The following is a 22,140-nucleotide window of genomic DNA, read 5'->3' as shown; positions in this document are numbered from 1 at the left end:
TCTAAGTGAAGGCAGAATTCTCCCTTGTTCTGTGTGTGTGTGTAGCACTTTTACTATACATTTATTCTGTTTTGTTATATTTTATTGAGTCGTATATTTCTCCTACTAGTTTGTAAATTTATTGAGGACAAGAGCTAGGTCTTTTTTGTATCTTTATTCCCCATAGAACCTAACACAGTGCATGGCATTTTGTAGGATTTGCGGAATGAATGATTGCTTTCTATGACATTTTTCTTTGGATTTTATTAAATATAATTTGTTAGGATAATGCCACATGCAAGTTGTGACTTACACAATGGTGACAAAATGGCAAACATTTATTGAGCACTTACTATGGGCTAGACATTGTTCTAAGGGCTTTATATATATGAGCTTGTTTAATACTTATAATAGCCCTATGAATATCATAATAGCCTTATAATTATTATCATCCACATTTTACAAGTAGAGTAACTTGTTCAATCTCCACTAGATAGTAAGAGTTGGGATGCAAATTTAGACAGTTTGCCACTAGAGTCTGCACTCCTAACTGCTACTCTATTCTGTCAGTTCAGTAGAATTAGTAATTTGACAACTGAATTAGTAATTTTTGACCACTAAATTAGTAATTTATTTAATGATTATTCATAGGATTTGAGTTATTAGTTGTTTGGCAGCTCCCACAATGTTTTACATTCATGTCTTACTTGATATCTGGAACAAACCGAAGGGTGCCCTTCTAGGAAGATTTGTCATGTGTGAGATTTACTTTCCTGCTGAAGTTTAACACTTGAAAGAATAGTTAGAAACATTGTCACTAAATGGGCTGGTATTCTTGTTCTTAGGATGGGGGTTCCTTGGATCAAGTCCTGAAGAAAGCTGGAAGAATTCCTGAACAAATTTTAGGAAAAGTTAGCATTGCTGTGAGTATATTGAGAAGTTTTTCTTCCAGGTTCCCTCACTGATAAGTTGAGTTGGTAGGAAAGGGACAAGGAGGAAGGTAAGAAGTCAACAAAGGGAAGGTTTGTAAGAAAAGTTAGGTTTTTCACCAGAATTTTCTCTATCTAGATTCTAGATACAATATCTCCCCCCCAACCCCCTGCTCTTTCTCGCTAAAACTAGCAAAGTAGATTTCTGTATATTAAAATCTGTCTTGAAAAATAGGACAGGGTATCCAAAAGAATTCCCATTTGTGGCATCAGAAAGCCTCTTTTTTAGATTGCAGATTTGGAAATAAATGAATTCAAGCAAAGTAGGTTTTTTTACAGTTGTCTAAACTTGCAATAATCAATTTTGCTTAAAAATCATACTCTATATACCGTGTAAAAAGATGGTTTCTTGATAAGATAGGTTAAAAAATCAAAAGAGAGAAGAAAAATAAGGGAAGAAGGCAAATTTTTGATGTTAGATGAAATATTTCCTAGATCATTTTAAAATAGAAAGGTTGAGTATTTTCTAAACACCACTATTTCAGTTTCCATCTTTTTACATTTCCTTTCCCCTAGGTAATAAAAGGCCTGACATACCTGAGGGAGAAGCACAAGATTATGCACAGAGGTAAGAATTTATTTGCTAGTTGTTATGTTTTGGATTTTTGCTGAAGTCTAAAAGTTGTTGCAGCCTCTTTTCTGTTTTGTTTTGGTATAAAAGCCATTTGCTAGTATTTTTGATTTTTACTACCACTCTTTGACTATTTACTTATATCTGGAGCAGCAACAACCATCCTCTTTTTAGTATGTGGTATACCTGTTACCCGAGGCTGTGACAGACATAGTCACCCAGTATGCCCAGACCAGATGCCCAGCTAGAACTTAGTTACCCAGCCCCCAGTGTCCCTGGCTGCCCACTGGACTAGACTGTGCATAGGCCCAAAGCCATGACTAACTGGATATGAGTTTGACTCTAAAAGAAACTCTGGGTTCTTTTAATAAAGGTACACATACACTTATCATATAACCATAGCACTCTTAGATATTTATTCAAGATAAATGAAAACATATGTCCATAAAGACTCGTATACACATGTTTAAAGCAGCTATATTCATAGTAGAAATAACTAAAATGTTCTTCAACAGGCAAAGAGATAAACAAATTACAATATATCCATACAAGAGAGTATTATTCAGCAATAAAAATAACAGGCTATTGACACATGTAGGTTTTTTTTTTTTTAATTTATTTGTTTATTTTTGGCTGCGTTGGGTCTTCATTGCTGTGCGTGGGCTTTCTCTAGTTGCGGTGAGTGGGGGCCACTCTTCATTGTGGTGCGCGGGCTTCTCATTGCGGTGGCTTCTCTTGTTGCGGAGCACGGGCTCTAGAGCGCCGGCTCAGTAGTTGTGGCGCACGGGCTTAGTTGCTCCGCGGCATGTGGGATCTTCCCGGATCAGGGCTTGAACCCGTGTCCCCTGCGTTAGCAGGTGGATTCTTAACCACTGTGCCACCAGGGAAGCCCGACACATGTAGTTTTGATGAATATCAAAAACACTTCTGGATGAAAGAAGCCTGACCCAAAACAGTACAAACTGTTTCTATGTATATAAAATTATAGAGAAAACAACACAGATCTATAGGGACAGAAAGTAGATCAGTGGTTACCTGAGGGTTTAGGGAGAGATTAACATCAATGAGGCATGACGGAACTTCCTGGGGTGATGAAATGTTATATCTAGATTGTGGTGGTAGATACGTGGGTATATGGGTTTATCAAAAGTCAAACTTTCCGCTAAAGTGGTTGCATTTTACAGTATATAAGTTATACCTCAATAAAGTTTATTTTTTAAAAAAAGATGAAGAAGCCAGAGGAAAGACAAATGGAAAAACACAGTGCTCTCAGCCATGTCCCTTTAGCTACAGTGTGCTAATAGTGACAGGTCTAGGGAGGGATGGTGGAGGAAGAGAGGAGTGGACTGGTGAAATTGGCCAGCTTATGAGCCATTATATATTAGGTAATACATTCTAAATTTTAGAATAGGTGTTGTTTTTTTAATTAAATTTTTAAACTTGTAAAATATACATAACATAAAATTGATCATTTTAACCATTTAAAAATGTACAGTTCAAGTAGAATTTTTAAAAAAGAAATAAAATATACAGTTCAGTGGCATTAAGTACATTCACATTGTTATGCAACCACAACCACCATCAGTATTCTTAAGATGTCAGTTTTGCTTCATTTGATCTGTAGATTCAAAGCCATCCCACTGAAAATCCCAGTAGCCTTTGTAGAGTTGACAAATTTTGTCTAAAATTTATAGGGAGATGCAAAGAACCTAGAATAGCCAAAACAACTTTAAAAAGGAAAAACAAAGTTGGGGGACTTAGACTACCTGACTTCAAGTTTTATTAGAAAGCTACAGTAATCAATAGAGTGTTGCATTGGTGTGAAGCTAAGCATAATAGATCAAATAGAACATAATGAAGAGTTCAGAAACAGACACATACATATAGAGTCAATTGAGTTTTGGCAAAGATTCCAAAGTAGTTCAATAGGGGAAGAAGAATCTATTCAACAAATGATGCTGAACAATTGGATATCAATATGCACAAAAATGAACCTCTACTATTACCTCACGCTATATACAAAAATAACTCTCAGTGGATCATAAAACTTTTAAAACTTCTAAAAGAAAACATAGGAGACTATCTTAGTTACTGTGTTTTAGCAAAGAGTTTTAAAATGAGACATAAAAAGCACAAACGATAACGGAAAAACCAATAAATTGAGCTTCATCTAAATTAATAACATTTGCTTTTCCAAAGACGCTGTGACAAAAATGAAAAGGCAAGCCATGGACTAAGAGAAAATATGGGCAAAACATATATCCATCAAAGGACTTTATCTAGAATATATAAAGACCTCTGACAACCTAATAATAAGAAGATAAACAATGCAATTTTTTAAAAATTGGTAAAAATATATATGCTCTCTACAAGACACCCACTTCAGACCAAGGGACACATGCAGACGGAAAGTGAGGGGATGGAAAAAGATATCCCATGCAAATGGAAATCAAAACAAAGCTGGAGTAGCAATACTCACATCAGATAAAATAGACTTTAAAATAAAGAATGTTACAAGAGACAAGGAGGGACACTACATAATGATCAAGGGATCAATCCAAGAAGAAGATATAACAATTATAAATACATATGCACCCAACATAGGCGCACCTCAATACATAAGACAACTGCTAACAGCTATAAAAGGGGAAGTCGACAGTAACTGTAATAGTGGGGGACTTTAACACCTCACATACACCAATGGACAGATCATCCAAACAGAAAATTAATAAGGAAACACACGCTTTAAATAACACAATAGACCAGATAGATTTAATTGATATATTTTTTTTTTTTTTAATTGATATTTATAGGATATTCCATCCCCAAACATCAGATTACACTTTCTTCTCAAGTGCACATGGAACATTCTCCAGGATAGATCACATCTTGGGTCACAAGTCAAGCCTCAGTAAATTTAAGAAAATTGAAATCATATCAAGCACCTTTTGTGACCACAATGCTATGAGATTAGAAATCAATTACAGGGAAAAAACATAAAAAACACAAACACATGGAGGCTAAACAGTATGTTACTAAATAACCAAGAGATCACTGAAGAAATCAAAGAGGAAATCAAAAAATACCTAGAAACAAATTACAACGAAAACACAACAATCCAAAACCTATGGGATGCAGCAAAAGCAGTTCTAAGAGGGAAGTTTATAGCAATACAGGCCTATCTCAAGAAACAAGAAAAATCTCAATCTAACCTTACACCTAAAGGAACTAGAGAAAAAAGAACAAACAAAACCCAAAGTTAGCAGAAGGAAAGAAATCATAAAGATCAGAGCAGAATAAATGAAATAGAAACAAAGAAAACAATAGCAAAGGTCAATAAAACTAAAAGCTGGTTCTTTGAGAAGATAAACAAAACTGAGAAACCATTAGCCAGACTCATCAAGAAAAAGAGGGAGAGGACTCAAATCAATAAAATTAGAAATGAAAAAAATTACAACAGACACTGCAGAAATACAAAGCATCCTAAGAGACTACTACAAGCAACTCTATGCCAATAAAATGGACAACCTGGAAGAAATGGACAAGTTCTTGGAAAGGTATAACCTTCTAAGACTGAACCAGGAAGAAATAGAAAATATGAACAGACCAGTCACCAGTAATGAAATTGAAACTGTGATTAAAAATCTTCCAACAAACAAAAGTCCAGGACCAGATAGCTTCACAGGTGAATTCTATCAAACATTTAGAGAAGAGCTAACACCCATCCTTCTCAAACTCTTCTAAAAAAATTGCAGAGGAAGGAACACTCCCAAACTCATTCTATGAGGCCACCATCACCCTGATACCAAAACCAGACATAGATACTACAAAAAAAGAAAATTACAGACCAATATCACTGATGAATATAGATGTAGAAATCCTCAACAAAATACTAGCAAACAGAATCCAACAACATGTTAAAAGGATCATACACCACGATCAAGTGGGATTTATCCCAGGGATGCAAGGATTCTTCAATATACGCAAATCAATCAAAGTGATACACCATATTAACAAATTGAAGAATAAAAACCATATGATCATCTCAGTAGATGCAGAAAAAGCTTTTGACAAAATTCAGCACTGATTTATGATAAAAACTCTCCAGAAAGTGGGCATAGAGGGAACCTACCTCAACATAATAAAGGCCATATACGACAAACCCACAGCAAACATCATTCTCAATGGTGAAAAACTGAAAGCATTTCCTCTAAGATCAGGAACAAGACAAGCATGTCCACTCGCCACTATTATTCAACATAGTTTTGGAAGTTCTAGCCATGGCAATCAGAGAAGAAAAAGAAATAAAAAGAATACAAACTGGAAAAGAAGAAGTCAAACTGTCACTGTTTGCAGATGACATGATACTATATATACATGGAGAATCCTAAAGATGCTACCAGAAAACTACTAGAGCTAATCAATGAATCTGGTAAAGTTGCAGGATACAAAATTAATGCACAGAAATCTCTTGCATTCTTATACACTAACAACAAAAGAGCAGAAAGAGAAATTAAAGGAACAATCCCATTCACCATTGCAACAGAAAGAATAAAATACCTAGGAATAAACCTACCTAAGGAGGTAAAAGACCTGTACTCAGAAAACTGTAAGACACTGATGAAAGAAATCGAAGATGACACAAACAGATGGAGAGATATACCATGTTCTTGGATTGGAAGAATCAATATTGTGAAAATGACTATACTACCCAAAGCAATCTACAGATTCAGTTCAATCCTTATCAAATTACCAGTGGCATTTTTTACAGAACTAGAACAAAAAATCTTAAAATTTGTATGGAAACACAAAAGACCCCAAATAACCAAAGCAATCTTGAGGGAAAAAAACGGAGCTGGAGGAATCAGACTCCCTGACTTCATACTATACTACAAAGCTGCAGTAATCAAGACAATATGGTACTGGCACAAAAACAGAAATATAGATCAATGGAACAGAATGGAAAGCCCAGAGATAAACCCACACACCTATGGTCAACTAATCTATGACAAAGGATGCAAGGATATACAATGGAGAAAAGGCAGTCTCTTCAATAAGTGGTGCTGGGAAAACTGGACAGCTACATGTAAAAGAATGAAATTAGAACACTCCCTAACACCATACACAGAAATAAACTCAAAGTGGATTAGAGACCTAAATGTAAGACCGGACACTATCAAAGTCTTAGAAGAAAACGTAGGCAGAACACTCTATGACATAGATCACAGCAAGATCTTTTTAGATCCACCTCCTAGAGTAATGGAAATAAAAACAAAAATAAACAAATGGGACCTAATGAAACGTCAAAGCTTTTGCAGAGCAGAGGAAACTACAAACAAGATGAAAAGATGACCCTCAGAATAGGAGAAAATATTGGCAAACAAATCAACGGACAAGGGATTAATCTCCAAAATATATAAACAGCTCATGCAGCTCAATATTAAAAAAACAAACAACCCAATCCAAAAATGGGCAGAAGACCTAAATAGACATTTCTCCAAAGAAGACATACAGATGGCCAAGAAGCACATGAAAAGCTGTTCAACATCACTGATTATTAGAGAAATACAAATCAAAACTACAATGAGGTATCACCTCACACTAGTTAGAATGGGCATCATCAGAAAATCTACAAACAACAAATGCTGGAGAGGGTGTGGAGAAAAGGGAACCCACTTGCACTGTTGGTGGGAATGTAAATTAATACAGCCACTGTGGAGAACAGTATGGAGGTTTCTTAAAAAACTAAAAATAGAATTACCATATGACCCAGCAATCCCACTATTGGGCATATACCCAGAGAAAACCATAATTCAAAAAGATACATGCACCCCAATGTTCACTGCAGCACTGTTTACAATAGCCAGGTCATGGAGGCAACCTAAATATCCATCAACAGACGAATGGATAAAGAAGATGTAGTACATATATACAATGGAATATTACTCAGCCATAACAAGGAACAAAATTGGATCATTTGTAGAGACGTGGATGGATCTAGAGACTGTCATACAGAGTGAAGTAAGTCAGAAAGAGAAAAACAAATATCATATATTAACGCATATATGTGGAACCTAGAAAAATGGTACAAATGAACTGGTTTGCAGGGTTGAAATAGAGGCACAGATGTAGAGACACAGAAATAGAGACACCAAGGGGGGGAAGTGGCAGGGGGTGGGGCGTGGTGTGATGAATTGGGAGATTGGGATTGACATGTATACACTAATATGTATAAAATAGATAACTAATAAGAGCCTGCTGTATAAAAAGTAAATAAAATAAAATTCAAAAATTCAAGAAAAAAAAGACAAGAAATAGCAAATGTTGGAGAGGATGTTGAGAAAAGGGAACCCTTGTGAAGTCTTGGTGGGAATGGAAATTGGTGCAGTCACCATGGAAAAGAGTACAGCATTTCCTCAGAAAATTAACAGTGGAACTACCATATGGCCCAGCAATCCCACTTCTGAAGAAATGGAAAACACTAATTTGAAAAGATATATGCACCCCTATGCTCACAGCAGCACTATTTACAATAGCCAAGATAGGGAAACAACCGATTGTCCAATGACAGATGACTGGATAAAGAAACTGTGGTACAGATATACAATGGAATATTATTCAGCCAAATAAAAAATGAAATCTTGCCATGTGATAACATGAAAGGACCTTGAGGGCATTATGCTAAGTGAAGTAACTCAGAGAAAGACAAATACTGCATGATCTCCCTTACATGTGGAATCTTTAAAAAAAAAAAGAAAAATCCCAGCTCAGATAGAACAGACTGGTGGATGCCAGAGGCAGGAGGTGTTTGGGGTGAAATGCCTGAAGGTGAAAAGGTACAAACTTTCAGCTATAAATAAGTCATGAGATGTCAGAAACAACATGCTGACCATAGATAATATTATATTGAATACGTGAAAGTTGCTAAGAGAGTTGACCTTAAAAATTCTCATAAAAGAAAAAATAATGTACTTGTATCTGGTGACAGATCTCATTTAGACTTATTGTGATTATTTCACAATGTATACAAATAACGAATCCTTATGTTGTACAGCTCAAACTACCATAATGTTATATGTCAACAATACCTGAAAAAAAAATAAACTATGATATCCTTGGAACAATAAAATATCAGAACTAGTTGTGACTTCTGAAAAAAAAATGGGTAAAAGATTTGAACAGACACTTTACTAAAAAAGATACGCGAATGGGAAATAAGCACATGAGAAGATATTCAACATCGTTAGGGAAATGTAAGTTAAAGCCACAATGAGTTACTGCTACACGCCCACTAGAATGTCTGTAGAGAGTAGCTCTATGTTATTGAGGACGTGGAGCAACAGGAACTCTCAGTCACTGCTGATAGGAATGTGAAACGGTGCAGTTGTGCCGGAAAACAGCTGATCAGTTTCATAAAATGTTAAGCATGTATCTGTGATACATTCAACCATTTCACTCCTAGGATTTTCCCTAAAGAAAGAAAGAAAGCATAGGTCCAATCAGGCCCTTGTACCTGAATGTTCATAGTAGTTTTATTTGTAATAGCCGAAAACTAGACACAACCCAAATGTCCATCAACAGTTGAATGCATAAACAAATTGTGGTATATCCATACAATAGTATACTGCTTAGCAATAAAAAGAATAAACCATTGATAACTTGCAGCAGTATGGATGAATCTTAAAAGAGTGATGCTGCGTGAAAGAGACAAAGAGCTGTGTCACATACTGTGTGAATCTATTTACATAATTCTAGAAATTGCAGACTAATCTGTAATGACAAAATACAAATCAGTGGTTGCCTGGAGAATGAAGGAAGGGGAGGAAGGGAAGAATTACAAAGGAGCATGAGGAAACTTTGGGGGCTGATAGATGTGTTTATAATCTTGATTGTGGGCATGGTCATATATGTACTCATCAAGTGATATACTTTAAGTATATGGAGTTTATTGTATGAAAATTATACACCAATAAAGCTGTAAAAAAGCAAAAAGCAAAAAAAAAAAAAGAGAAGTCAAGTTGTTGAAAATCAGTGATAAAGAGAGATTCTTAAACATAGACAGGGAAAGGGACAGTCACTTTGGAAAACAGTTTGTAATTTCTTTTAAAATTAAACCGTACAACCCACCAACTCCATTTCTCAGTATTGACCTAAGAAAAATGAAAACATTTGTCCGCACGAAGACTTGTGCACAAATGTCATAAGCATCTTTATTCATGATAGCCCCAAACTAGAAACAACCAAACTATTTCACCAGATGAGCAAGTAAACAAATCTTAATATATTCAAACAGCGGAATACAGCTCAACAATAAAAATGAACAAATTGTTGATACACACAACTTGGACAAATCTCAAAAACATTATGCTGAGTGAAAAAAGCCTTATAGAAAATAGTCCACACTGCATGATTCTACTAGAACAGTCAGATTTAATCCACAGTAACACAGTAATAAAGTAGATCAGTGGTTGCCTGGGGATCTGAGGGGCTGGAGTGAGGGTGAACTTCAAAGCGGCATGACAGAACACTCTGGAGTAATCAAAATATTAAATTTTTAATGCACAGAAATCTCTTGCATTTCTATACACTAATGACGAAAAATCTGAAAGTGAAATTAAGAAAACACTCCCATTTACCATTGCAACAAAAAGAATAAAATATCTAGGAATAAACCTACCTAAGGAGACAAAAGACCTGTACGCAGAAAATTATAAGACACTGATGAAAGAAATTAAAGATGATACAAATAGATGGAGAGATATACCATGTTCCTGGATTGGAAGAATCAACATTGTGAAAATGACTCTACTACCCAAAGCAATCTACAGATTCAATGCAATCCCTATCAAACTACCACTGGCATTTTTCACAGAACTAGAACAAAAAATTTCACAATTTGTTTGGAAACACAAAAGACCCCGAATAGCCAAAGCAATCTTGAGAACGAAAAATGGAGCTGGGGGAATCAGGCTCCCTGACTTCAGACTATATTACAAAGCTTCAGTAATCAAGACAGTTTGGTACTGGCACAAAAACAGAAATATAGATCAATGGAACAGGATAGAAAGCCCAGAGATATACCCACACACATATGGTCACCTTATCTTTGATAAAGGAGGCAAGCATATACAGTGGAGAAAAGACAGCCTCTTCAATAAGTGGTGCTGGGAAAATTGGACAGGTACATGTAAAAGTATGAAATTAGAACACTCCCTGACACCATGCACAAAAATAAACTCAAAATGGATTAAAGACCTAAGTGTAAGGGCAGACACTATCAAACTCTTAGAGGAAAACATAGGCAGAACACTCTATGACATACATCACAGCAAGATTCTTTTTGACCCAGCTCCCAGAGAAATGGAAATAAGAACACAAATAAACAAATGGGACCTAATGAAACTTAAAAGCTTTTGCACAGCAAAGGAAACCATAAACAAGACCAAAAGACAACCATCAGAATGGGAGAAAATATTTGCAAATGAAGCAACTGACAAAGGATTCATCTCCAAGATTTACAAGCACCTCATGCAGCTCAATAACAAAAAAACGAACAACCCAATCCAAAAATGGGCAGAAGACCTAAATAGACATTTCTCCAAAGAAGATATACAGATGGCCTACAGACACATGAAAGAATGCTCAACATCATTAATCATTAGAGAAATGCAAATCAAAACTACAATGAGATATCATCTCACACCGATCAGAATGGCCATCATCAAAAAATCTAGAAACAATAAATGCTGGAGAGGGTGTGGAGGAAAGGGAACCCTCTTGCACTGTTGGTGGGAATGTAAATTGATACAGCCACTATGGAGAACAGTATGGAGGTTCCTTAAAAAACTACAAATAGAACTACCATATGACCCAGCAATCCCACTACTGGGCATATACCCTGAGAAAACCATAATTCAAAAAGAGTCATGTACCAAAATGTTCATTGCAGCTCTATTTACAATAGCCAGGACATGGAAGCAACCTAAATGTCCATCGACAGATGAATGGATAAAGAAGATGTGGCACATATATACAATGGAATATTACTCAGCCATAAAAAGAAATGAAATGGAGGTATTTGTAATGAGGTGGATGGAGTTAGAGTCTGTCATACAGAGTGAAGTAAGTCAGAAAGAGAAAAACAAATACAGTATGCTAACACATATATACGGAATCTAAGGGAAAAAAAAAAAAGGCCACGAAGAACCTAGTGGCAAGACGGGAATAAAGACACAGACCTACTAGAGAATGGACTTGAGGATATGGGGAGGGGGTGGGGTGAGATGTGACAGGGTAAGAGAGTGTCATGGACATATATACACTACCAAATGTAAAACAGATAACTAGTGGGAAGCAGCCGCATAGCACAGGGAGATCAGCTCGGTGCTTTGTGACCACCTAGAGGGGTGGGATGGGGAGGGTGGGAGGGAGGGAGATGCAAGAGGGAGGAGAAATGGGAACATATTGTATATGTATAACTGATTCACTTTGTTATAAAGCAGAAGCTAACACACCATTGTAAGGCAATTATACTTCAATAAAGATGTTTAAAAAGAAATATTAAATTTTGATTTGGTGGTGGGTTCACAGGTGTATACGTTTATTCAGAATGCATCAAACTATACACTTAAAATGCAAAACTGTAGAAAGCCTTCTGCTTTCTAACTGCACTGGCTACATTTTTGTCTTCTTACCACTGACAATTAAGAAAGTGTCAGTAGGAGGTATGGTATGGCTTGAGGTGGGGAGCAGTTTTCCAGCAGTTTATGGATCTTAATCTGTGTTTTTTTAAAGACCTCTGTGTTTTATGTTAGAATATTTTAGTGTGTCAATTTCTAGGAAATAGGAGTAGCTGAAAGGAGAGGAGGAATCAACATTTCTTGAGCATGGGGCCGTGTTCTGGAGCTGCAAATGATATGTGTAATCTCACTTAGAGGGACCCATGAGGTCAGTGTTGTAGAAGGATCTGGTGGAGTAAAGGTGTTCCATTGCATTCCATCTTTAAAATGGAATCCTCTTGCCTGCTCCTAGGTTGCTGTGAGGATTAATGAAATTACATATGGAAAGCATCTGTCACGGTGTTTTGCATATAGAAGGGCCTAACAAATGCTAATTGCCCTTCTTGTTCCTTTATATAAATTGTGAGGAAACTGAGATCCAGTGAGACTGAGTTCCTTTTTTGAGCTGCACCTTTGCTCCTATTGTTGCCTTTCCTGGCAATGCTGACTTTCTAATCCCCACCCCACCCCCTCACACTCACCTTTGTTAGACTAAGTCTGCTCATCCTTTTTTTTTTTTTAAATATATCAATATATCATGTCTGTTTTTTTATTGAAGTATAATTGATTTACAATGTTGCGTTAATTTCTGCTACAGAGCAAAGTGATTCAGTTATATGTACGTATGCATTCTTTTTTTTCATATTCTTTTCCATTATGGTTTATCACAGGATATTGAATGTAGTTCCCTGTGCTATACAGTAGGACCTTGTTTATCCATTCTATATGCTAATCCTTTTTTAAGTACTATGGCACAGAGGCTTGGGAGTCAGCCAGTTAAAGTTGAAATCCCAACTCTCTTACAGATAGGGTGTATAAACTCTCTTGAGTTATTTATTCATCTGTAAAATGAGGATAATTCATGCCAAAGAGCAATAATTGCAAATTATATACTTATTTCATATAGTCGTGAAAATTAAAGTCGTTAATAAGTGTTAGCTAATTGTAATAATGTTACTGTTTAGCTCAAACATCTCTTCTTACAAGAAGCTTTCCATGAACCAGCCCCTTCCCAAAGTGGATTAAGTGTTCTGCCTCTGTATTCCTTTGACACATTGTCCTTCCCTTTCTTGTAATAAATAATGATCATTGTTTACTGAGGACCTGTTATGTGCCAAGTGCTGTATTAGGTGCTTTATGCAACTTATCTCACTTACTATTCCAAACAACCTTCTGAAATAGGTGTTTTTCCTGTTTTATAGATGTAGAAACCAAAGCTCAGAGAGTTTATATGTCTCTCTCGCTAGTCTGTGAATTTCTTCAAATCAGGGAACACGTCGAATTCATCTTTGTATCCCTAGTCCCCAACATGATAGCAGACTAGCTCCTCCTGAAAGGTCTGTTAAATGGGTGTGTGTGTGACTGACTTGTGCCAGAACACACAGGAATCAACAGTGAAGCTGGGCTAAGAACCCATGTCTTCTGCTTTTAACCCAGTCATGAATCTAGTCCTGGTTTTTTCTCTACCATGTGCCTAGTATGTGCCATGCTCTGCATTGCTGATGGAGGGCTCACTTTATTTTCGTTCCAAAGAGAGGAAGGTTTCAGCTCATTCCTGGAATAACCAGCTTGCTTTCCCCTTCCGCCTGGTGCTGCTGCCCCCACGCTTCCAGGAATTTCTTTTCTGGCTCCACCATTTATTGCTGTTTGGCATGCAGAGCTGCTTTGTGAGCCAGACGGGTCTCTGGACAGATGTCTTGGTGGAGGGTTCACGCCCTGCCCAGCCGAGAAGGGGGAGTCACTAGAAGGACTTCTGCTCCAGTGAGCAGTGTGTGTACAGGCAGCCCTGGCCTGGCCGCTCAGCTTTTCAGCCTCCTGCTGTTTGTGGGTCTTCTCCAGAAAGAATCCTGAAAGAATTCTCTGGAAGGCCTGGCCTGGAAATGGTACTCTTACACAACTCGATTTCTTAGCCAGAAGCACAATGAGTGAACGATTCCTGGAAGCTGAGTTAGGGTGAGAATGAGAGAGAGAGACTCTCTGCCTCTGTCTTTAGGCTTTCTCACTGCCAGTAAGTTCCTCCTCTGCTCTAAATATATTCTTTTCTGATGAAATTTAAACTCCATTTCTTCTCATTCTGTCCTTGAGGAAAAAAGGGGAAGAATAAAGAGACTTTTTTTCTGCCTCATGTTTTTAAAAATTCTTTACTTGTTGGTACTGACTTGGTGGGGATAGCTCAGTGATTATTTCAGTTAGTTTTTGCTGTGTAATAAACCACACCAACACTTAGTAGTTTTAAAACAACAACAGCTTATTACCTTGTACAGTTCTGTGGGATGGCAGGGCCTTCTTCCCCATGTTTTCAGTCATCCTCTGGGAGGCTAACCCCTTGGCTTCTTCCCATGACGGTCTTGGGGTTTCAGTAGCAAGAGGGGGTAACCTCAATACTCAAGCACCATTTAAGCCTGTGCTTGTGTCAGGTTTTTTTGTAATGTCTTATTGGCTAAAGCAAGTCACGTGGCCAAGCCAAGATTCAGAAAGATTCAGAAAGTAGAGGGATGCACTTTATCTCTTGTTGGGAGGAGCTACAAAATACTATGGCCAGTTTTTTCACTCTGTCACAGTGATAGAAGTTCAGGGTTCTAATGCTGACTGTGCTACTTAACTGTGTAACCTTGGGCAAGTAATGTAATTTCTCCAAACCTCAGAAAAGTGGAGAAAATAGAGCCTACTTAAAGGTTGTGAGGATTGAGATAATGCCTGCAAAGCACTTAGAATAGTGCTTGGCACATGGTAGACACTTAATATTTGTTAGCTGCTGCTTAGCAGATGAATTAGTAGGCTTTTATGATTGCCAACAACAGAAACCAGCCTAACTTGGTTTAAGCTTCTCAAAACATATTCACTGGAAGGATCCTGGAAAAGTATAGAGAAGCCTTTGAAAAGCTGAACCCCCAGACTGTGTTGGGATAGGGACCAGGGAGGGCTGCTCTGGTTTGGGTGGCTGGGTCACTCAGGCAGAAAAGCAGCTGCCCGAGTCCACGGCTCCCACAGGGATGCTGCTGCTGGGCCAGCGGGCCCTTCTTCGCCTCACCTGGGGGGCTGCAGGCTCAGTCACCTCCCAGAGGGGGCCGCCGTGACTGCCTCTAAGCGTGCGCTCCCACGACAGTCATGCAAGTATCAAGCGACCATCCCTTCCTACTGAGTGTCGGTACAGGTTGGCACATCCGTGGGCAAAGGTGACGGGATTTTAAATTATTAGATTGGAAGTGATGTCTAGGTGTGCCCTGCTCTAAGTAAAACTAATGTACAAAAGTAACTTACAGCACAAGTTGCCCTAGGGGCACTTCTTTGCTTTTTCAAAACATTCACTAGAGGATTTTTCAAATACAGTTTCTCACAGACTCTTCAAGAAGGCAAGCAAATTATATCAGTTTGATTCAAACTTTTTTTTAGGGGGTGGGAATATGTCGGTGATACAAAATGAGGCACACCTGCACTTACAGATTACTTTTTTTTTTTTTTAATAAATTTATTTTTATTTATTTATTTTTGGCTGCACTGGGTCTTCGTTGCTGTGTGCGGGCCTTCTCTAGTTGCGGAGAGTGGGGGTTGCTCAGCAGTTGTGGAGCAGGGGCTTAGCTGCTCCGCGGCATGTGGGATCTTCCCGGGCCAGGGCCGAACCCGCATCCCCCGCATTGGCAGGCAGATTCTCAACCACTGCGCCACCAGGGAAGTCCCCAGATTACTTTTTAAGTGAGAGGAAGTACAGTAATGGTACTTGGGGGGTGAACAACTGTTTTCAGGTACTGCTTAGGTCCTGTTTTTCCAGCTAGGTAGTAGCCTCTTGGAAGTTTTTCAGTCTCCTTTCTCCGACCGGCTGAGCGTGTCCTGGTGCTGGTGAGCTGCACTGCTGTGGGTGCCTGTGGCTGCCTTTCCTGTGTTTCCGACGTGTCCGTACTGTACAGCATCCCGGAGATCAGCAGGTTCTCACTCTGGTTCCTGAAGTGCTTGGTCTCTGCCATTGTGGGACAGGACTTCTTGGGCAGGACAAGTAAAGCCAGTATTCGCCGTGTCTGAAGTTGTGGCCAGCTATTCTGGATTTCATCCACGGCGAAGCGGTCCACTGTGATCTGCCTTGGTGTCGTGCGGACATTCTGTTTCCTCCGGGTGTTCAAAGGGAGCAGCAGTCTGTGCGGCTCAGCCTGGTGTGCGTGGTTTATGGGCTGTTGATCGGGAGGTGGGGATTAGATCTGTGGTCCCTCTGGGAGTGTACGTTTTCTCTGAAATCTCTGGGTGACATTCTGGTGGATAGTCGTGGGTAGGTACACACACATGTTCCTCCGTGGTTACTTGCCCTTCTCGTAGATGTTTCCCCCATCAAAGAAAAGTTAATTTGTATTGTAAAATATTCACTGAATACCTACCAAGTGCAAGGTACTGGGTGAATCACTGCAGAGGGCATAAAGATGGCTCATAAATGACTCGTGTCCTCTGGGGGCTTAGAGTGTAACAGGGGAAAAGAGACATATCTATAAGTGATTCTCATGCGTGGTGGAGCACAGCCAGTGTCATCGTTCTGTGCATGAATCGCCATGCTGCCAGCTGTCAAATAGAATCTGATGTGATACAATTAGTCAGGATTATTTGGCTGTGTCAGAAACCTAACTCAAGACTACTTAATCAAAAGAGGGAGTGCATTGGCTTGAGTTACCAGGAGCTCCAAAGGCAGGGATGAATATGGGGTTGAACTGATAGCCTCAGGACTCTGGTCACCTCTTGGCTTTACTCCTCCTTATGTGGGCTTCCTTTTCGGTCAGATTCTCTTCACTGGGGGCAGCACGGACCTCACTAGCCCGACACGTCTAGTCCTTAGTGCTCCGTATCCCAGAGAAAGCTCCGCCCAGTCTCCTCAGCATCTAGGTCAGTGCTTGAATCACTAGTCGGCTCTGCTTGGAGACCCTGCCCAGTCCTGGACCATTTGTTGTGTCCAGGGGACTAGAGTAGTGTGGTGGGCTATGAAACTACCTCTTGGGCAGGATTGATGGGGTCCCTTCATTGGCACCCTAGCAGGAACACTCGCTATCGTGGAGCAGCATATCCCCAATGAAAAAGAGGAGTTCTGTAACTAGAGGATGGGAGGAACAGATTCTGAAAGCAAGCAAATTACGATGAAAAAAATTGTTCCACTATAGATAATATTAAGCATTGGGTCAGAAAGACAGAAAACTGCTAACACAGGATCAAAACAATAATTAAGCATTTAAGGCAGGGGTGGGCAAAATTGGCAGCTCACAGCCTGCTGGCTATTTTTGTACGGCCTGCGAGCTAAGATTTGTTTTTCAGAATTTTGTGACACATGATAATTATGTGAAATTCAAATTTCGGTGTCCATAAAGACGTTTTATTGGAACACAGCCAGGCTTATTTAAGTGTTGTCTGTGGCTGCTTTTGTGCTGTAATGGCAGAGTTGAATAGTTGCTTGTGAAAGAGATTGTGTGGCCCTCAAAGCCTTAAAATATTTGCTCTCTGGTCCTTTTACAGAAAAAGCTTCCTGACCACTGAGTTAAGGGGAAGAAGAATCCCCCAACTGAGAAAGCTTTAGAATTTAAGCACAAAAGTCAGCTGTAAGTTGATTAACTTTAGGTACTTCACGAAAACGGTGTATGGCATGGGTAGGAGAGAGGGTATTTCCCCGATCCTGGAGCTCTGAGAGAGCTTAGCTCCAAAGGTTTCTGTGTAGTCTTTCCACTTACTGTGGCAGGAGGTCAGAGGTCTAGTTCAACCAAAGCTGACCTAAGTAGTTAGGCTATGAGTTAAGGTGTGTATGGGGGGGCTCAGATACAGCTGTGCTTCATGCCATTTAAAGTAGTGATTTGCATTGCCAGCCCACCATGCTTCTTAGCCCTCTGTCATTATCAAGATCTTGTTTTGGGACTTCCCTGGTGGTCCAGTGGGTAAGACTCCATGCTCCCAATGCAGGGGGCCTGGGTTTGATCCCTGGTCAGGGAACTAGATCCCGCATGCATGCTGCAACTAAGAGTTTGCATGCCGCAACTAACAGTCCACATGCCCCAACTAAGAAGCCCGCATGCTGCAACTAAGAAGTCCATGTGCCACAATTAATTAAGAGTCCACGTGCCACAACTAAAAAAGATTCCCTCATGCCGCAACTAAAAGATCCCAGGTGCCGCAACTAAGACCCGGTGCAGCCAAAATAAATAAATAAACAAACAAACAAACAAATCTTGTTTTGATTAAGACCCTGAAGAAGCATTACGTGATTTAGATCAATGCAGAGTTCATACAACTTAGCTGGTGAATAGTTTCTGCCTGGGAGTTGCTGGCAGATGAAGATCCATAAATGCTGAGAACAGTGTTAAATTAAGTCTCCGCTTATTTTTCTCTGACTTTTGTCAGATGAAGCAGTATGTAATCTCCCTGATCTTTATGCCCAGCACTGAATTAGTGGCCTGGGCTGCAGTGTACTGAGAAAGGTGGCCTGAGGGGACGCCCAGCCAGACTGTGACTGGAGCAAGCTGTGATGGTTCTCTGCAGAGCTAGAGTTGTTTGTACCTTGGGACCTTCCGGCTCGGAGGACCCTCCAAAAGAGCTCCTAACTGCCCGGGATGAAGAGTTTTGTGAAAACAGGGAGTTCTCGGGTCAGGATGAGATTTAAGCCCTCTGCAGAGACTATGAGAGTGTTTGTGGATCCCCGTCCTGGGGACAGCTGGGAATCTCCAGGGCACTTCGAGGGACCCCAGCCACAGCCTCCAGAGGAGCAGGGCCCTCACAACGGTCAGGATTTCAACCTCTAAAGTCTTCCTCTCCCTTCAGTCAGACTTGCCATTGGCGCCGATAGGCAAGACTTGAAGTGGCCCGAGTTTGTTTTTGTTTTGTTGTTTTACAAGCTGTTGGTGGCAGACGCGCATGTGATGAGTTTCTGAGTGGCTGCTTCTGTGACCCTTGCAAGGCACTGTCCTCCCTGCCGGAGCTTTCCTGACGTCCTGCCAGCCAGGCTTCCCTGCGGAGAGTCAGGGTGGCCCCTGAGGCTGCGCACAGGGCTCTGTCCTGAGCAAGTCCCTGTCCGCGTGTGGCAGGGGAGTGTCATCCGAGCCTCGACCCATAGGTTGCCCGTGGTGTCCAGGGGGTGGCCTTGGCTACACCTCTGCTTCCTTTGCCCGCCACTCTCATCCCCCAGCCGTGTGGTGACAGCCTCAAGGGGGCAGTGAATTTACAGGGAGAACAGATTCCTTTGGACTCTGTCTAGACTGCCCCACCTTACCGATGGAGAGAAACAGAGAGTGGCTGATGGGTAGCTGGAACCCAGTATGTGGTCTCTGGTTAGAAATGTGAGTCATGTTCTCTAGAATTACCTCAGTGCTAGACCCACAGCGATGGATTATGCCTCCAGACAAGTTTGTTTCTTAGCATCTCAAGTGAGGCAGATGGGACGCTGGAGGAGGGAAAGCGCTTCCTCAGATCCCTTTAGGGAAGCATCGTGGAGGAGGTGGTATTTGGGCTGAGCTCTGAAGCATAGGGAGAAGTTACGCAAGTGACAGTGTCAGTGAAAGGAATTCCAGGTAGAGGGAAACACATGAGTCATGATGACACACAGGCAGGGAAACATAGATATATGTCCTTGCAGGAAATAGCAAGTCGTTCAGGGTGTTTAGAACAAAGGATTCCTGGTGGTAACTGGTGGGAGTTAAGTGAGAATTAGTTGACGCGATTGAGGAGGGTCTTCCCCGCCATGCGCGGGGACTGGATTTTAGCCTGGACAGTGGGGACCCGAGGGGCACTCCTGCACAGGGAGGGGAGGCAAGCTGTCCTTGGAGGAGGAGGCCTCTGGCTGCTGTCGCTAAGGTGAGGCGAGAGGGGACAGAGGTCAGTTAGGAGGCTGTTGCCATGGCTCCAAAAGAAAGAACGCGGGTCTGAGTCAGGGTAGTCACCGAGTGGAGGGTGAAGAGGACACAGGTTGGGACAGATTATCCTACAAAGTCCCTGAGAGCAGAGGCCAGGTGCTGGTGTGGACGGATGGGGGAGGCAAGGGAAGGAAGCCACAAGGTTTGCCCCATGGCCCTCCCCAAGGCGGGTGGTGGAAGGGACCCAAGGCCTAAGGCTGTGCCTCCTCCCTTTAGGAAAGACCTGTTACCCTAGTCTGAGAGGTGATCCCGGCAGAGCTGTGTCCTGCTCCTTCTCACATCACAAAGCCTCATTTCTAAGGGAAACTCGGGGCTGGGGGTACTGCCACTCTCCTCAGTTACAGATAACTTCCTGAGGAGGACTGTGGGCCCAGGAGAGCCGGTTTGACTTGGAAGTCTGGTGACCTGGTAACCAAAGAAGGGGCAGATTTTGTTAATCACTACCCTAGCAAGGTGGAGCCCAGCTAACCATGCCCAATGCTACAGAGTGACAACGTAGTCTAGTGGAGCATCTCAGCTTGAGGGTGGGAACCAGCATTAGGCTTAATAGCACCGAGTTAATTAGAAACAAACATGGTGGGATTTGCTTTTTCCATTTGGAAACAACATGTTTCAAAATTTATTGTTGGAGGTAAGTGCCTGCCGCCTTGTGAACTGTGTGCGGTGCTTTCATTGGCTGGTAGTGGCAGGCAGTGAGTCCTCAGAAAGCTGCTACCCACCAAGTGGCCTCAGAGCCACTGCTTCCCTTTCCCTTTAGCGTCCTGGCTGCGGACGGAACCTCATGGAAGGTTCCCTCAGGCTCGGCCATTGGCTCCCTGAGTGATCCTGTCAGAGTCCCTCATCACTTCTGAGCCTTACCTTCATTCATTTAGTGGTAATCTTGCTTCCTTCTCCATCTCCTGGAACTGTCCTCAGGACCAGATGAAGAGGAAACTCGTGGACCACGTGTGTGTAACAGAGTCAAGTTTGTGGTGTTTAAAAGCCCATTGAACATATAATGCTGGGCTCCTAAGAAGCTTGTAGTCCTAATCAAAGAAGCAAGACTATACCTTAAAAATTGGATAAAAGATTTATGAATGAATTGACATAAGGTCTGGAATTTGCCTTAAAATATTTGTGCCCTCCCACCCCACAAAGGAAAAACTGAGGGTTTTGGTTGAAACAAGACTGGCAATGCGTAGATAATTGTTGAAGCTGATGTTGGGTACATGGTTACACTCTCTCTACTTCTGTGGATGTTTGGATTTTTTAAGAGGAAAAAATGTGACTAAAAGAAGTTGGCAAACCTACTAACATGACAAGTGACATACATGGTAAGAGCTCCAGGGAGAAGGGAGCCTTGTGGGTGTAGAGGGGTCGGGCGAGGCTTCCCGGAGGAGGTGGGAGCCTCTTGGTGAGGATTCTTTGTTACAAGTAACAGAAACCAACTTGAGTCAGTGTAAACAGAACAGAGGACTTCCTTATAAGGATCTGGGGGCCCTTGCGCAGCCCAAGGGCCAGATGTTGCCCATGCTCAGGAAGGGACAGGGCAGGGATGGAAGACCACTGGGATCCCAGGCAACCTCTCTCCATGTTGGGCCGCCTTGTCCTGCGTGCTCTGAAGCTTGGCTTTCTCTGCTTTGTCCAGGGGCAGGAGGAAGGGCTCCCACCCCGACCCCAGCTCCCAGTGAGCATCAAGTCCATCCCAGACACAGCCCAGGCCAAAGTCCCTGAGTATTCTAGCAAAACTTACCTGGTGCAGATAGTTGGTGGAGCTCCCTCCTGTAGGTGAAGGGAGGTAATTAAGGGGTTACTTTTGAGGTAACCCTTTCTCTCCCCTCCCCTCCAACAAACAAAAAAGACTAGAAGGATGGTAGAATGAATATGAGTACAGAAGGCATCTGGATTAGAGACTAGCAAGAGTGATGAACGATTCAGAGACTATTGGGGAACAGCATGGATCCTCTTGGCACTGACGGGGT

The 22,140-nt window shown here is 41.1% G+C and overlaps 1 protein-coding gene across 1 annotated transcript in view; it reads left to right on the top strand.

Annotated features, from left to right (window-relative positions):
* Positions 1-22,140, top strand: part of MAP2K1 (mitogen-activated protein kinase kinase 1) — an 81,958-nt gene that overhangs the window by 42,377 nt on the left and 17,441 nt on the right. Inside the window, exons 4-5 of the mRNA XM_059912969.1 lie at positions 825-902; positions 1,485-1,536. Of these exons, the coding sequence (XP_059768952.1) occupies positions 825-902; positions 1,485-1,536 (130 nt within the window). The remainder of the gene's footprint in view (positions 1-824; positions 903-1,484; positions 1,537-22,140) is intronic.

Source organism: Balaenoptera ricei, chromosome 2 (assembly GCF_028023285.1).
Source record: "Balaenoptera ricei isolate mBalRic1 chromosome 2, mBalRic1.hap2, whole genome shotgun sequence".
In the NCBI taxonomy this organism is placed as follows: domain Eukaryota; kingdom Metazoa; phylum Chordata; class Mammalia; order Artiodactyla; family Balaenopteridae; genus Balaenoptera; species Balaenoptera ricei.
Note: the sequence above shows the minus strand (reverse complement) of the source record. Positions and strands in the feature narration are given on the sequence as shown.